This window comes from Aotus nancymaae, unplaced genomic scaffold, assembly GCF_030222135.1.
Source record: "Aotus nancymaae isolate 86718 unplaced genomic scaffold, 86718_ANA_hifiasm-v0.15.2.pri h1tg000076l, whole genome shotgun sequence".
Classification (NCBI taxonomy): domain Eukaryota; kingdom Metazoa; phylum Chordata; class Mammalia; order Primates; family Aotidae; genus Aotus; species Aotus nancymaae.
In genome coordinates, this window is record NW_026988491.1 from 6,305,981 (window position 1) to 6,322,267 (window position 16,287).

General features: G+C 44.7%; 1 protein-coding gene across 1 annotated transcript in view; it reads left to right on the forward strand.

The window, feature by feature from the left end:
* The first annotated feature begins 113 nt into the window (after nt 1-113).
* Nucleotides 114-16,287, forward strand: part of SFI1 (SFI1 centrin binding protein) — a 109,929-nt gene continuing 93,755 nt past the window's right edge. Inside the window, 3 exon segments of the mRNA XM_021665674.2 lie at nt 114-237; nt 10,473-10,562; nt 10,564-10,601. Of these exon segments, the coding sequence (XP_021521349.2) occupies nt 10,503-10,562; nt 10,564-10,601 (98 nt within the window). The 5' untranslated portion in view covers nt 114-237; nt 10,473-10,502.

Consider the following 16,287-nt stretch of genomic DNA (forward strand, 5'->3'; position numbering starts at 1 on the left):
GAGGTGCGCCACCTGCCCGACTGAGGCTGCGCAAACCCCGGGGTCTGGGCGGGGTGGTCCTCGTGCGCGCTGCGTCGCCGTGGAGACAGGGGCGGGCCCGTCGCGAGACCTGCGTCTGGAGGCGCGCGAAGCCTTGAGGCAGGCGTGGGTCGCGCGGGAGTAAGGAAGAGGGTCCCAGACCGCCGGCTCCTGCCGGGACATCTTCCAGCGTAAGGCCGGAGGGCTCGGCTTCCCCAGGTACGAGACCTGGCCCGAATGTCCCCAGCCTCTCAGGGGCTCGGCCCCTCCGGCTGTGAGCCCGGCAAGGAGTTCCGTCGCGTCCCTCCGAGCTGGGCCAGGTGAAATCTGTCGGAGCCCCCTTTCCTCCCCTGAAAGTGCAGGTGATGCTGCCTATTTGCGGGTCTATGGTGCGGGAATGGAGGAAGCGCGGCAGGAAGGCACAGGTTGGGGCCGGAAACCCGCCATCCTCTCCCGCCGCGTACTAAACTTGTCCTCCGCCCCGGGGCACCGTATCCTTGCAGGCGTCCAGTGCGCTCCTGGCCGGTGCTCCTTAGCGTGAGCGGATCCGAATCAGGGGTTTCCTCCTCCCGGCTGCGTGGCCCGGGAGCGGAAGCGCTGGTGTGTGGGCGACCTTGCCCCGCTGAACGCTCAGGGACTAACGCAGTAAACAAACCTTGAAGCCTTCCCCGAGTGGGAGGTGGGTGCGCGTTTTTATTTTGTGGGAGGCCGTTCAGATTTAACTGCTGTGTAGATGTGTCGTAAATATTTGTTGAATGATGTGAGGGACTTGAGTACAGCCATACCTCACTATATTGCACTTCACAGATACTGTGGTTTTTACAAAATAAAAGTTTGTGGCAAGCAGCTCCTGCACCAAGCAACTATTTTTCCAAGCATGTGCTCTCTTCCTGTCTCTCACATTTTGGTAATTATCTCTATATTTAAAACTTATTATTTTAGGTATGTCGTTACAATGATCTGTGATCTTTGATGTTATTACTGCTATTGTTTTGGGTCGCCACGAACTGCACCGGTGTAAGACAGCAAACTAAAGTGTTCTGTCTGACTGCTCCACCTACCAGCCAGTTCCGTTTCTCTCCTCCCTCTCTGCCCTCCCTGTAGCCTGAGAGGCAACAATATTGAAATTAGACCAATTAATAGCCCCACAGTGGTTCCTAAATGTTCAAGTGAAAGGAAGAGTCCCATGTCTCTCACTTTATATCAAAAGCTGGAAATGACTAAGCTTAGTGAAGGAGGCACATCAAAGGCTGAAAACCTGAAAGCTAGCTAGGCCTCTTGTACTGAACAGCCAAGTTGTGCGAATACAAAGAAAAAGTTGTTGAAGGAAATTTAAAGTGGTACTCCAGGGAACACACCAGTGATAAAAAAACTAAACAGCCAGCCAGGTGCGGTGGCTCACGCGTGTAATCACAGCACTTTGGGAAGTCGAGGTGGGTGGATCACCTGAGGTCAGGAGTTTGAAACCAGCCTGGCCAACATAGTGAAACCCCATCTCTACTAAAAATACTAAAAATGAGCTGGGCATGGTGGTGTGTGCCTGTAATCCCAGCTACTCAGGAGGCTGAGACAGGAGAATTGCCTGAACCCGGGAGGCGGAGGTTGCGGTGAGCCAAGATCGCGCCATTGCACTCCAGCCTGGGTAACGAGCGAAACTCCGTCTCAAAACAAAAAGGAGAAGGTGTTTCCATGGAACAACCGATTTTCAGTGTAGATGGAAACAGCCTTCTGTTGGAAGAAGGTGCCATTGTAGGACATTCATGGCTAAAGAGAAGTCATTGCCTGGCTTCAAAGGACAGGCTGACTCTTTTGTTAGGGGCTAATGCAGCTGGTGACTTTAAGTTGAAGCCAGTGCTCACGTACCATGCCAAAACTCCTAGGGGTTTTAGAAATTGTGCTAATTCGGCCAGGTGCGGTGGCTCATACCTATAATCCCAGCACTTTGGGAGGCCAAGGTAGGCAGATCACGACATCAAGAGATGGAGATCATCCTGAAAACCCTGTCCCTACTAAAAATACAAAAAATTAGCTGGGCCTGGTGGAATGCACCTGTAATCTCAGCTACTCAGGAGGTAGGAGACTTGCTTAAACCTGGGAGGTGGAGTTTGCAGTGAGCCAAGATCGCACCATTGCACTCTAGCCTGGGCAACAGAGCAAGACTCCGTCTCAAAAAAAAAAGAAAGAAAAGAAATTACACTATGTTCTGTAAATGGAACAACAAACCCAGGATGACCACACATCTATTTCCTGAAAGTATTTGCATCATGTTTACAGTCTGGTTTACTAAATATTTTAAGCCTATTCTTGAGACCTACTGCTCTGAAAAAAGGATTCCTTTCAAGATATTACTGGTCGTTAACAAGGCACCTGGTCACCAAGGAACTCTGATGAAGATGTACAAAGAGATTAATGTTATTTTACATGTCTACCAATACAATATGCATTCTACAGCCCATGGTTCAGGGAGTAATTTTGACTTTCAAGTCATTATTTAAGAAATCCATTTTGTGAGGCTATAGCTGTTATAGGTAGTGATTCCTCTGATGGGTCTGGGCAAAGTAAATTGAAAATTTTCTAGAAAGGATTTAACATTCTAGGTGCCATTAAGAACATTCATGATTTGTGGGAAGAGGTAAAAATATCAACACTTGCAGCCTGGCCAACATGAGGAAACCCTGTCTCTACTAAAAATACAAAAATTAGCTGGGCATGATGGTGGGTGCCTGTAATCCCAGCTACTCAGGAGACTGAGGCACAAGAATTGCTTGAACCCAGGAGGCGGAGGTTTCATGAGCCAAGATTGCAGCACTGCACTACAGCCTGGGCAACAGCGCAAGACTCTGTATTAAAAAAAAATCAATTGGGAGGTCAAGGTGGGCAGATCACGAGGTCAAGACATCGAGACCATCCTGGCCAACACAGTGAAACCCTATTTCTACTAAAAATACAAAAATTAGCTGGGCGTGGTGGCACACGCCTGTGGTCCCAGGTACTCGGGAGGCTGAAGCGGAAGAATTGCTTGAACCCAGGAGGTGGAGGTTGCAGTGAGCTGAGATTGCGCCAGTGCACGCCAGCCTGGCGACAGAGCAAGACTCCGTCTCAAAAAAAAAAAAAATCAACATTAACAGGAGTTTGAAGAAGTTGAGTCAGACCCCCATGGATGACTGAGAGACTCAGGACCTGAGTGGAGGAAGTAACTGCAGATGTGGCAGAAAAATCAAGTGAACTGGAGTTAGAAGGGGAGCCTAAAAATGTGACCAAATTGCTGCAATCTCATGACAAAACTTGAATGAATGAGGAGTTGCTTCTTATGGATGAACAAATAAAGTAGTTTCTTGAGTCGAAATCTACCCCAGTGAAGATGCTATGAATATTGTTGAAATGACAACAGGCTGGGCGGGGTGGCTCACGCCTATAATCCCAGCACTTTGGGAGGCCGAGGCGGGTGGATCACAAGGTCAAGAGATCGAGACCATCCTGGTCAACAAGGTGAAACCCCGTCTCTACTGAAAATACAAAAATTAGCTGGGCATGGTGGCGCGCGCCTGTAGTCCCAGCTACTCGGGAGGCTGAGGCAGGAGAATTGCTTGAACCCAGGAGGCGGAGGTTGCGGTGAGCCAAGATCGCGCCATTGCACTCAGCCTGGGTAACAAGAGCGAAACTCTGTCTCAAAAAAAAAAAAAAAAAAAAAAAGAAATGACAACAAAGGATTTAGAATATTACATAAACTTAGTTGAAAAGTCAGTGGTAGGATTTGAGAGGATTGACTCCAATTTTGAAACATACATATTTTTAAATTTTATTTATTTATTTTTTTAAAGATGGGGTTTTGCCATGATGGCCAGGCTGGTCTTGAACTCCTGACCTCAGGTGATCCACCCACCTCGGCCTCCCAAAGTGCTAGGATTATAGGCATGAGCCACCGCGCCCGGCCTTGAAACATATTCTGTGGGTAAAATGCTATTAAATAGCATTACATACTATAGAGAAATCTTCGATGAAGAGTCCATCAATGTGGCAAACTTTACTGTTGTCTTATTTTAAGAAATTGCCAGGCCAGGCATGGTGGCTCGCGCCTGCAATCCCAGCACTTTGGGAGGCCAAGGCAGGCGGATCACGAGGTCAGGAGTTCGAGACCAGTCTGGCCAACATGGTGAAACCCTATCTCTTTGTATTTTTAGTACACAAAAATTAGGCCAGGCATAATGGCTCATGTGTAATCTCAGCACTTTGGGAGGCTAAGGCAGGAGGATCATGAGGTCAGGAGATCAAGACCATCCTAGCCAACATGGTAAAACCCCATCTGTACCGAAAATACAAAAATTAGCTGGGCATGGTGGCATGTGCCTATAATCCCAGCTACTCACGAGGCTGAGACAGGAGAATCGCTTGAATCAGGGAGTCAGTGGTTGCAGTGAGCCAAGATCACGCCACTGCATGCCAGCCTGGTGACAGCGGGAGACTCCAACTAAAAAAAAAAAAAAATACAAAAATTAGCCACGCATGGTGGCGTGCACCTGTAGTCCCAGCTGCTTAGGAGGTTGAGTCAAGAGAATCACTTGAACCCAGGAGGCAGAGGGTACAGTGAGCAGAGATCACGCCACAACACTCCAGCCTGGGCAACAGAGTGAGACTCCATCTTAAAAAAAAAAAAAAGAAATTGCCACAGCCACCAGATGCAGTGGCTCATGCCTGTAATCCTAGCACTTTGGGAGACTGAAGTGGGCACTTACTTGATGTCAGGAGTTCAAGACCAGCCTGGCCAACATGGTAAAACCCTGACTCTACTAAAAAGCCAGATGTGGTGGTAGGCACCTGTAATCCCAGCTACTCAGGAGCCTGAGGCAGGAGAATTGCTTGAACCCAGGGAGCCGAGATCACGTCACGGAGACAGACTCGGTCTCAAAAATAAAGAAAAAAGAAAATGCCACAGCCACCCCAACCTTCAGCAATCACTACCCCAATCAGTCAGCAGCTGTTAACATGGAGGCAAGACCCTATATACTGGCAAAAAGATGACAACTCACCGAAGACTCGATAATTGTTAGCATTTTTTAGCAATAAAATATTTTTTAAATTTATTTTTGAGATGGAGTTTTGCTCTTGTTGCCCAGGCTGGTGTGCGATAATGCAATCTCAGCTTACTGCAACCTCCACCTCCCAGGTTCAAGCGATTCTCCTGCCTCAGCCTCCCATGTAGATGGGGTTACAGTCATGCGCCACCACGCTCGGTTAATTTTGTATTTTTAGTAGAGACAGGGTTTCTCCAGGTCAGTCAGGCTGGTGTCAAACTCCCGGCCTCAAGTGATCCACCTGCCTCGGCCTCCCAAAGTGCGGGGATTACAGGCATGAGCCATTGCACCTGGCCTATTTTTTTTTTTTTTTTCGAGACACAGTTTCTTCTCGTCACCTAGGCTGGAGTGCAGTGGTATGATCTTGGCTCACTGCAGCCTCTGCCTTCTGGGTTCAAGCAGTTCTCCTGCCTCAGCCTCCCAAGTAGCTGGGATTACAGGTGCCAGCCACACGCCCTGCTAATTTTGTATTTTTAGTAGAAACGTGGTTTTGCCACGTTGGCCAGGCTGGTCTTGAACTACTGACTGCAGATGATTCTCCTGCCTTGGCCTCCCAAAGTGCTGGGATTATAGCCATGAGCCACTGTGCCTGGCCAATAGTTTATATTAAGGTATGTACGTTAGTTTTTTAGACAGTGCTATTGCATACTTAACTACAAGTGTTGACATAACTTTTATATGAACTGGGAAACCAAAAAATTCACGTGACTAGCTATATTGCTGTGGGCTGCAGCTGAACTCTCAGTATCTCTGAGGTATGCCTATACTAGTCCCAGTTCCACCACTTAGCTGGGGACCTTGAGCATTCCATCTATAAAATGAAGTTGATAACCACTTGCTGAGGTAGTTATATTAAAGTAGGTAGTTCATGAAAAATGCTTAGGACTATGCCTAGCAGAGTACCCTCTTTATAATAGATGTTATTTTGATTATATAGTCTATACATTTTTTTTTTTTCAGTCTATACATTTTGTAATAACATTGGGCCGGGCGTGGTGGCTCACACCTGTAATCCCAGCACTTTCAGAGGCTGAGGCAGGTGGATCATGAGGTCAAGAGTTCGAGACTAGCCTGACCAACTTGATGAAACCCCATCTCTACTAAAAATACAAAAATTATTCATGCGTGGTGGCATGCGCCTGTAATTCCAGCCACTCGGGAGGCTGAGGCAAGAGAATCGCTTGAACCCGGGAGGCGGAGGTTGCAGTGAGTCAAGATCGTGCCATTGCACTCCAACCTGGGCAACAGAGTGAGACTGTCTCAAAAAACAAAACAAAACATAACATTGATAAGAAAAAATCAATTCTGGATGGGTCCACTGTCTGTCTGTAGTTGGCATGTTCCTCATGCCTGCCTGAGTTTACGATGGATGCTCTAGTTTCCTCCCATGTCCCCAAGATAAGCACATTAGGTTCCTTTATGTGTCTAAATGATCCCAGTCTGAGTGAGTGTGTGTGTGACTGTGCAATGCCATGAATGGCGTCCTGTCCACAAGGATGCGTTCCCTCCTTGTGCCCTGAGCTGCCAGGATAGACTCTAGCTAGCCTTGACCCTGAACTGGAATAAGTGGATAAATAGTTATCTTATTCTTCTGAATCTTCTATACATGCATGTGTAGCTCATACTTATTTCAGTGTTTAATATTAGAAGCATTTGAAGTTTAGTGATGTTTTGTGTCCAGAAATACATTATAGGAACTTAACTCTTGTTTATACATCAGTCAGCTTGTGGTAAAATTGGTTTCTTTGTACATCGTTTTGCTTAAAGTTGTAGTTTCCAAGAACTTATCGATGACATTAAGTGAGGATGACGTTAAGTGAGGACTTACTGTACTTAGTTCTAGATAAGGCTTGATGATATTCAGGTTCAGTTTTGTTTTTTTTTTAGGTGGAGTTTTGTCTTGTTGCCCAGGCTGGAATGCAGTGTTGCGATCTTGGCTTACTGCAACCTCCACCTCCCAGTTTCAAGCAATTCTCCTGCCTCAGCCTCCCATGTAACTGGTATTATAGGTGCCCACTACCATGCCCAGCTAATTTTTGTATTTTTAGTAGAGACAAAGTTTCACCATGTTGTCCAGGCTGGTCTCGAACTCCTGACCTCAAGTGATCCACCTGCCTCAGCCTCCCAAAGTGCTGAGATTATAGGCATGAGCTACCATGCCCGGCCAGGTTCAGTTTTTTAGCAGATTTCATCATGGGTGGTAGCACTTAGAGTTTTTTTGTTGGGTTTATTTTGGTCTCTTTCTTATTTGTCGGAGGTCTTTTCCAAATTTTTTGTGATTCTTGATTGTCCATTTATACTTAAATGTAATTGAGAAATTATGGCTGAGCGTGGTGGCTCACGCCTGTAATCCCAGCACTTTGGGAGGCTGAGGCAGGTGGATCACTTGAGGTCAGGAGTTCAAGACCAGTGTGGCCAACATGGTGAAACCCTGTCTCTACTAAAAATACATATATAAAAAAAAATTAGCTGGGTGTGGTGGTGTGTGCCTATAATTCCAGCTACTCAGGAGGCTGAGGCAGGAGAATCGCTTGAACTTGGGAGGTGGAGGTTGCAGTGAGCAGAGATCACACCACTGCACTCCAGCCTCGGCGACAGAGCAGGACTCCATCTCAAAAAAAAAAAACAAAACCAGAAAATGAAAACTGGGCCAGGTGCAGTGGTGCCTGTCTGTAGTCCCAGCTACTTGGGAGGCCAAGACAGGAGAATTGCTAGAGCCCAGGAGTTTGAGATTGCAGTCAGCTATAATCACGCCACTGCACTCCAGCTTGAGTGACAGAAAGGGACCCTATCTCTACACACAACAAAAGCCACTTTGGGAGGCCAAGGTGGATGGATCAGTTGAGCTCAGGAGTTTGAGACCAGCCTGGGCACTATAGCAAGACCCTGTCTCTACAAGTAGTAAAAAATTAGCTCATCATGGTGGCACATACCTGTGGTCCCAGCTATTTGGGAAGCTATGGTGGGAGGATTGCTTGAGCATGAGAGGTTGAGGCTGCAGTGAGCTGTGATAGTGCCATAGTCCCTCAGCCTGAATGACAACGTGAGACTCGGGATGACAATGTGAGAAAGAAAAAAGACCAGGTATGGTGACTCATGCCTGTAATCATAACACTTTGGGGGGCTGAGGTGGGAGGATCACCTGAGCCTGAGGAGGTCGAGGCTGCAGTGAGCCGTAATTGCACTGCTACACTCCAGCCTGGGCAACAGATGGAAATCCTGTCTTTCATTTTCTTTGTCTCAGACAGAGTACTCTGTCTCCTAGGCCGCAGTGAAGTGACGCAATCTCAGCTCACTGCAACCTCTGCCTCATGGGCTCAAGTGATTCTCCTCCCTCAGACTCCTGAATAGCTAGGATTGCAGGTGTCCACCACCATGCCTGGCTAATTTTTGTATTTTTAGTAGAGACAGGGTTTCACTATGTTGGGCAGGCTGGTCTTGAACTCCTGACTTCAGGTGATCCGACTGCCTTGACCTCCCAGAGTGCTGGGATTACAGGCATGAGCCACTGTGCCTGGTCAGAAATCTTGTCTTTAAAAAAGGAAAGAAAGAAAATGAAAACTATACACAGTAACACTGATAACCATAAAAATTAATGTGGGGAAAAATAAGAAATCTTGGCCTCTACTGGTGTTTTTGTGAACGGAAGTTGAAGGTGCTGAAGCATCTAGACAGGAAGAAAGAGCTAGGTACACCTTTTGAGTGTGGCTCACTCTCCTCTCAGTTTCCTTTCTTAGAAAATGACATACTGCAGATGACCTGATCCTATATCTAGAAAACTCCATCATCTCAGTCCAAAAGCTTCTTAAGCTGATAACCAACTTCAGCAAAGCCTAAGGATACAAATCAATGTGCAAAAAGTGCAAGCTTTCCTATACACCAACAACAGGCAAGCAGAGAACCAAATCATGAATGAACTCCTATTCACAGTTGCCACAAAAAGAATAAAATACTAGGAATATAGCTAACAAGGGATGTGAAAGACCTCTTTAAGGAGAACTACAACCCACTGCTTAAAGAAATCAGAGGTGACACAAACAAATGAAAAAACATTCCGTGCTTATGGATAGGAAAAATCAGTATCATGAAATGGCCATATTGGCCAAAGCAATTTACAGATTCAATGCTATTACCATTAACTACCGTTGACATTCTTCACATAATTAGAAAAAACTATTTTAAAATTCATATGGAACAAAAAAAGCATGAATAGCTATGACAATACTAAGCAAAAAGGATAAGGCTGCAGGCATCATGCCACCCAACTTCAAACTATACGACAAGGCTACAGTAACCAAAACAGAATGGTACTGGTGCAAAAACAGAAACATAGACCAATGGAACAGAATAGAGAACTCATAAATAAGACTGCATGCCTACAACCATGTGATCTATGACAAATCTGACAAAACAAGAAATGGGGAAAGGAGTTCCTATTTAATAACAGGTGCTGGAAGAACTGGCTAGCCATATGCAAATATTGAAGCTGGACCCCTTCATTACAGCATATATAAAAACCAACTCAAGATGGCTTAAAAACTTAAATGTAAAACCCAAAACTATAAAAACCTTAAAGGAAAATCTAGGCAATACCATTTCAGACATAGGCACAGACAAAGATTTCATGACAAAGATGCCAGAAGCAATTGCAACAAAATCAAAAATTGACAAATGGGATCTAATTAAACTAAAGCACTTCTGCACAGCAAAAGAAACTATCATCAGAGTAAACAGACAAGCTATAGAATGGGGAAAAGTTTTGCACTTTGTGTATCTGACAAAGGTCTAACAACATTATGAGAAAAATACAACCCCATTAAGAAGTGAGCAAAGGACATGAACAGACACTTTTCAAAAGAAGACATACATATGGTGAACAAACGTGAAAAAAAGCTCAACATCACTGATCATTAGAGAAGTGCAAATCAAAACCACACTGAGGCTGGGTGCTGTGGCTCACCCCTGTAATTCCAGGACTTTGGGAGGCCAAGGTGGGCAGATCAGTTGCAGTTAGGAGTTTGTGACCAGCCTGGCCAACATGGTGGAATCCTGTCTCTACTGAAAAATACAGGAATTAGTCAGGCATGGTGGCAGGTGCATGTAATCCAACTACTTGAGAGGCTGAGGCAGGAGAATCACTTGAGTCCAGGAGGTGGAGGTTGCAGTGAGCTGAGATTGTGCCACAGCATTCCAGCCTGGATGACAGAGCAAGACTGTCTCAAAAATTTAAAAATGTAATTAAAAAATAATATTTTAAGTCAGAGACCTATCCCATGTTAATCTAGTGTTGAATTACAGAGGGCAGAAGACTAGGAGCTGGCATGTAGCTATTCAGAATGTGGCTCCTGAGAGAGTACAAATAATTTTCTCTTTTTTATTTAGTTAGAAGGGGAAGATAAAAGACTTTGATACATGAAGAATCTGCTCACTGAGAAGTGTATGTCAAGCCACTGGTTGAATTTCCATCAAAAATATGATTAAGCAGAGAATGGAGAAGAAGGTTGATTCCAGGTGAGTGATGGAACTTGAGACAAAAATTATAACTGGAATGATGGTTCATATAAAACTCCGTAAACATTTTGTGTATGAAAAAAATAAATTACAAATAATGAGTGAGGTAGTAATTATGGGTATTTTCTTTTGTCATTGTTATTTTGAGTTTCTCATCTATAAGATACGTAAATTTTGTACCTTATGTTACAGTCAAAAAGCATTCTGAGTGCATGGAAATGTCAATCATTAAAATTCTGATTTTGAGCAGAAGTGAGTATGATTTTCCTTAGTTTTGAAGTTATATCTTCATCGTTGGCTCTTGTGTCTTTCTGCTACTTTTGATCATGGTTACTTTCAGAATTTTACCTTTTTACTTTTACCTTTTACCTTTCAGTGTCTCTCCACTGAAGCTCTCAGCACCTTATAATGTGGCAGACTCTGTGTAACTCTCCCTTTCTGGATTTTGGTAATTGTTCTCTCCCCTCATCTCTTTGGGCCTAGAGGTAGTACCAGCTTACTTCTACTAGCTTCAGGTTCCTGCACTGTTCCTTGTGGTTCCTGTACACTCACAAGTTTGTAAATATATCATCTTCAAATTACTGTATTTTTAGTCTGTCATCTATTTTCTTGCGACCTTTCATAGATTTTATGAATGTTACTGGATTTTATCACATGGTTTTTCTATATTTATTAAGATAATCATGTGGTTTTTGTTTTTTTTCTATTATGCTGTATTACACATTGATTTTTGGATGTTAAACCAGCCTTGCATTCCTGGGATAAATCCCACTTGATCATGGTGTTTATATGGCATATAGTTGTATTAAGGTCCTCTAGAGGGACAGAACTAATAAGACAAACACACACACACACATATATATATATATATATATGGCAGTCTGCAAGTTGGGGAGCAAGGAAGCCTGTAGTGGCTCAGTCTCAGTCCCCAAACATCAAAAGTAGGGAAACCAACAGTGCAGCCTTCAGTCTGTGGCCAAAGGCTTGAGAGCCCCTGGCATACCGTTGGTGTAAGTCCAAAAATCCAACAGCCAAAGAACTTGGAGTCTGATGTTCCCAGGCAGGAAACATTCAGCATGGGAGAAAGATGAAGGCCAGAAGACTTAATCCCACCTTCTGCCTGCTTTTTCTAGCAGCGCTGGCCCCCTGTTGGATGGTGCCCACCCACATTGTGGTTGGGTCTTCCTCTCCTAGTCCACTGACTGAAATGTTAATCTCTTCTGGCAACACCCAGAAACACCCAGATCCACCCAGAAACAATACTTTGCGTCCTTCAATTCAAGCAAGTTGACTCTTAATCTTAACCATGACAATGGTTTTTATATGTTGTTGGATTTGGTTTGCTACTATTTTTTGAGGATTTTTATGTCTATAGTCATGAGGTATATTGGTCTTTTTTTTTCTTTTTGGTAATAATCTTTGTCTTTGGTATTATGGTGATACTGGTCTCAATGAATTTGGAAGTGTTCCTCTATTTTCTGGAAGAGTTTGTGGAGTATTGTTATTATATTTTATTTATTTGTTTATTTTTGAGATGGAGTCTTGCTCTGTAGCCCAGGCTGGAGTGCAGTGGTGCAGTCTGAGCTCACTGCAACTTTCTCCTCCCAGGTTCAAGTGATTATCCTGCCTCAGCCTCCCTAGTAGCTGGGATTACAGCACCTGCTATCACACCCGGCTAATTTTTTGTTTGTTTGTTTGTTTGTGACGGAGTCTCACACAGTTGCCCAGGCTGAAGTGCAATGGCACAATCTCAGCTCACTGCAACTTCTGCCTCCCCAGGTTCAAGCAATTCTCCTGCCTCAGCCTCCCAAATAGCTGGCATTACGGGCGTCTATCACCACGCCCACCTAATTTTTTGTATTTTTAGTAGAGATGGGGTTTCACTATTTTGGCCAGGCTGGTCTCGAATACCAGGACCTCGTGATCCGCCTGCCTCGGCCTCCAAAGTGCTGGGATTACAGGCGTGAGCTACTGCGCCTGGCCCCTTTGGTATTTTTTAGTAGAGATAGGGTTTCATCATGTTGGCCAGGCTAGTCTCTAACTCCTGACCTTGGGTGATCTGCTTGCCTCGGCCTCACAAAGTGCTGGGATTACAGGCGTGAGCCACTGTGCTCTGCCTATTACTTCTTTTAAAATCTTTCATATAATTAAACACTGAAACTATCTGTGCTTTTTTTGGTAGGAATATTTATTCATTTATTTTAGAGACAGGGTCTCGCTCTGTCGCCCTGGCTGTAGTACAGTGGCACGAGCTCAATGAAGTTTCTAACTTCTGGACTCAAGCAGTTTTGCTGCCTCAGCCTCCCAAAGTGCTGGGATTATAGTGTGAGCTACAAGCCTGACCTCTTTATAGGAAAAATTTTAATTACTCATTTAATTTTTTTACTTGTTAGAGATCTATTAAGTTTCCATTTCTTCTTTTTGTTTGATTTTTGAGATGGAGTCTCACTCTGTGGCCCAGGCTGGAGTGCAGTGGCGCAATCTTGGCTCACTGCAACCTCTGCCTCCCTGGTTTAAGCAGTTCTGCCTCAGCCTCCTGAGTAGTTGGGTTTATAGGTGCGTGCCACCACGTCTGGCTGATTTTTGTGTTCATAGTACAGATGGGGTTTTACCATGTTGGTCTGGCTTGTCTCGAACTCCTGACCTCAAATGATTCACCTTCTTCAGCTACCCGAAGTGCTGGGATTACAAGCGTGAGCCACTGTGCCCAGCTCTGTTTCTTCTTAAGTTACTTTTACTAATTTCAGCTTTTTGGAATTGTTTCCACTTCATTTAAGTTTTCCGGTTTGTTGGCAGAAAGTTAATTGTATGCCCTTATAAGTCTTTGAATTTATTAAGGGTCAGTGTTAATGTCCTCTCTGTCATTCCTAGTTTTGGTGATCTGTGTCTTCTCTCTTTTTTTCGTTGGTTATCTAGGTAAAGTCTTGTCAGTTTGCTCAGGAACCCTTACTGTTAAGCTCTTTTTTAAACTAAGTTGAATTGGGTTCCTGTAGCTTGCAATAGGGTGTTACTAATTTATGGAAGTTTCTTATAGCATCCACTGTGGGTCTTGGGCAAAATGGGACTGAGGAGTGTTTGAGGGACCTATTCAGCAGGTATTATGGACACTTCTTCCTGAGCAGTGACATCTTTGTGCTTCAAAATTTTGTCTTGGGAGAATGAATTTGGTTGGTCCAGCAAGGGTCAGTTTTCTTCCCCTGCTATAATAAACTAGGAGTTAGAGGAAGGTCATAGAGTTCAAGCATAGCTGCTGAGATCCTGCCCCTGTTGACAGAAGAAGGAGTTCTCATAGAAGGAGTCCTCGGGTGCAGTGGCTCACGCCTGTGATCCCACCACTTTGGGAGGCTGAGGCAGGTGGAACACCTGAGGTCAGGAGTTGGAGAGCAGCCTGGCCAACATGGTGAAACCCATCTTTACTAAAAATACAAAAATTAGATAGGTGTGGTGGCAGGCGCCTGTAATCCCAGCTACTCAGGAGGCTGAGGCAGGAGAATCACTTGAACCCGGGAGGTGGAAGTTCCAGTAAGCCAAGATTGCACAGTTGCATTCCAACCTGGTGATAAAGCGAGACTCCATCTCAAAAAAAAAAAAACCAGGCTGGATGAGGTGGCTTACCCCTGTAATCCCAGCACTTTGGGAGGCTGAGATGGGCAGATCACAAGGTCAAGAGATCGAGACCATCATGGCCAACATAGTGAAACCTCATCTCTACTAAAAATACAAAAATTAGCCGGGTGTGGTGGCGCATTCCTGTAATCCCAGCTACTTGGGAGGCTGAGGCAGGAGAATCGCTTGAACCCGGGAGGTGGAGGTTGCAGTGAGCCGAGGTCGCACCACTGCACTCCAGCTTGGTGACAGAAGCGAGACTTCATCTCAAAAAAAAAAGAGGAAAAGAAGGAGTCCTCATAAGCTGAACCAGCACCCTGACAGTGTTTACTACATGGTCCACAGAGTACTCTTCAGGCCTGCCTTATTTCATCTTCTCAAACAAATTAACCATGGCCTTAATATGAAGCTCTGTGGCCTCTAACTCTGGCATGGTTTCTTTCTTTTTTTTTGAAACTGAGTTTTGCTCTGACCTCCTGACCTAGTGATCCGCCTGCCTTGGCCTCCCAAAGTGCTGGGATTATTATAGGTGTGAGCTACCGTGCCCCAGCCTAAGTTGTTAGATATTATGCAGATTCAGAAAGGTATGGAAAAATGTATCATTTAAGATATCATTTTGAAACAAACAATGTAACCATCACCCAGATAAAGAAATAGTTTATTTGCTGTGCCTCACACCTGTAATCAATCCCTGCACTTTGGGAGGCTGAGGTGGGGGGATCACAAGGTCCAGGGGATCCAGATTATCCTGGCCAACATGGTGAAACCCTGTCTCTACTGAAAATACAAAAATTAGCTTGGCATGGTTGCAAATGCCTGTAATCCCAGCTACTCAGGAGGCTGAGGTAGAATTGCTTGAACCCAGGAGGCGGAGGTTGCAGTGAGCTGAGATCGGGCCATTGCACTCCAGCCTGGCAACAGAGCAAGACTCTATCTCAAAAAAAAAAAAAGAAAATAAATAGTTTATTGGGCTGGGCGTGATGGCTCACGTCTATAATCCCAGCACTTTGGGAGGCCGAGGCAGGTGGATCACAAGGTCAGGAGTTCGAGACCAGCCTGACCAACATGGTGAAACTCAGTCTCTACTAAAAATACCGAAATTAGCTGGTGTGCATTAGTGGTGGGTGCGCCTGTAACCCCAGCTACTCAGGAGGCTGAGGCAGGAGAATTGCTTGAACCCAGGAGATGGAGGTTGCAGTGAGCTGAGATTACACCATTGCTCTCAGCCTGGGCAACAGAATGAGACTCTGTCTCAAAAAAAAAAAAAAAAAGCGGAAATAGTTTATTGATCAGATGCTGTGGCTCACTCCTGTGTAATCCCAGCACTTTGGGAGGCCAAGGCGGGCAGATCACCTGAGGTCAGGAGTTTGAGACCAGTCTGACCAACATGGTAAAACTCGTGTCTCTACTAAAAATACAAAATTAGCTGGGCATAGTGGCGCATGCCTATAATCCCAGCTACTCTGTAGGCTGAGGCAAGAGTATTGTTTGTACCTGGGAGGCAGAGGTTGCAGTGAGCAGAGATCACACCATTGCCTGGGCAACAAAAGTAAAACCCTTTCCCAATCACACCCTCTCCTTTTCCTAGAGTTAATCACCATCCTAACTTTAATGGTAATCACTTTCTTAAATTTCTTTTAATTTTTGCCTGTTAAGCATACATTCCTAAACAATACAGTTTAGTTTTGCCTCTTTGCCTTAAATACATGGAATGATATTCTATGTATTCTTTTGTATCTTGATTGTTTCAAGGTTTTAGGATTCCTCCATGTTACTGTGTGGAGTTGCAATTTGCTCATTTTCCTTGCTCTGTAATATTACATTGTAAGAATATTTCAGTTTATCTATTTTGCTGATGGGCATTTGGACTATTTTCAGGGTGTTTTTTGTGTTTTCTTTTTTTTTTTTTGAGATGGGAGTCTCGCTCTGTTGCTCAGGCTGGAGTGCAGTGGCATGATCTCAGCTCACTGCAACCTCCACCTCCCTGATTCAAGCAATTCCTCTGCCTCAGCCTCCTGAGTAGCTGGGATTACGGGCGCATGCCACCTCACCTGACTAATTTTTTTGTAGTTTTAGTAGA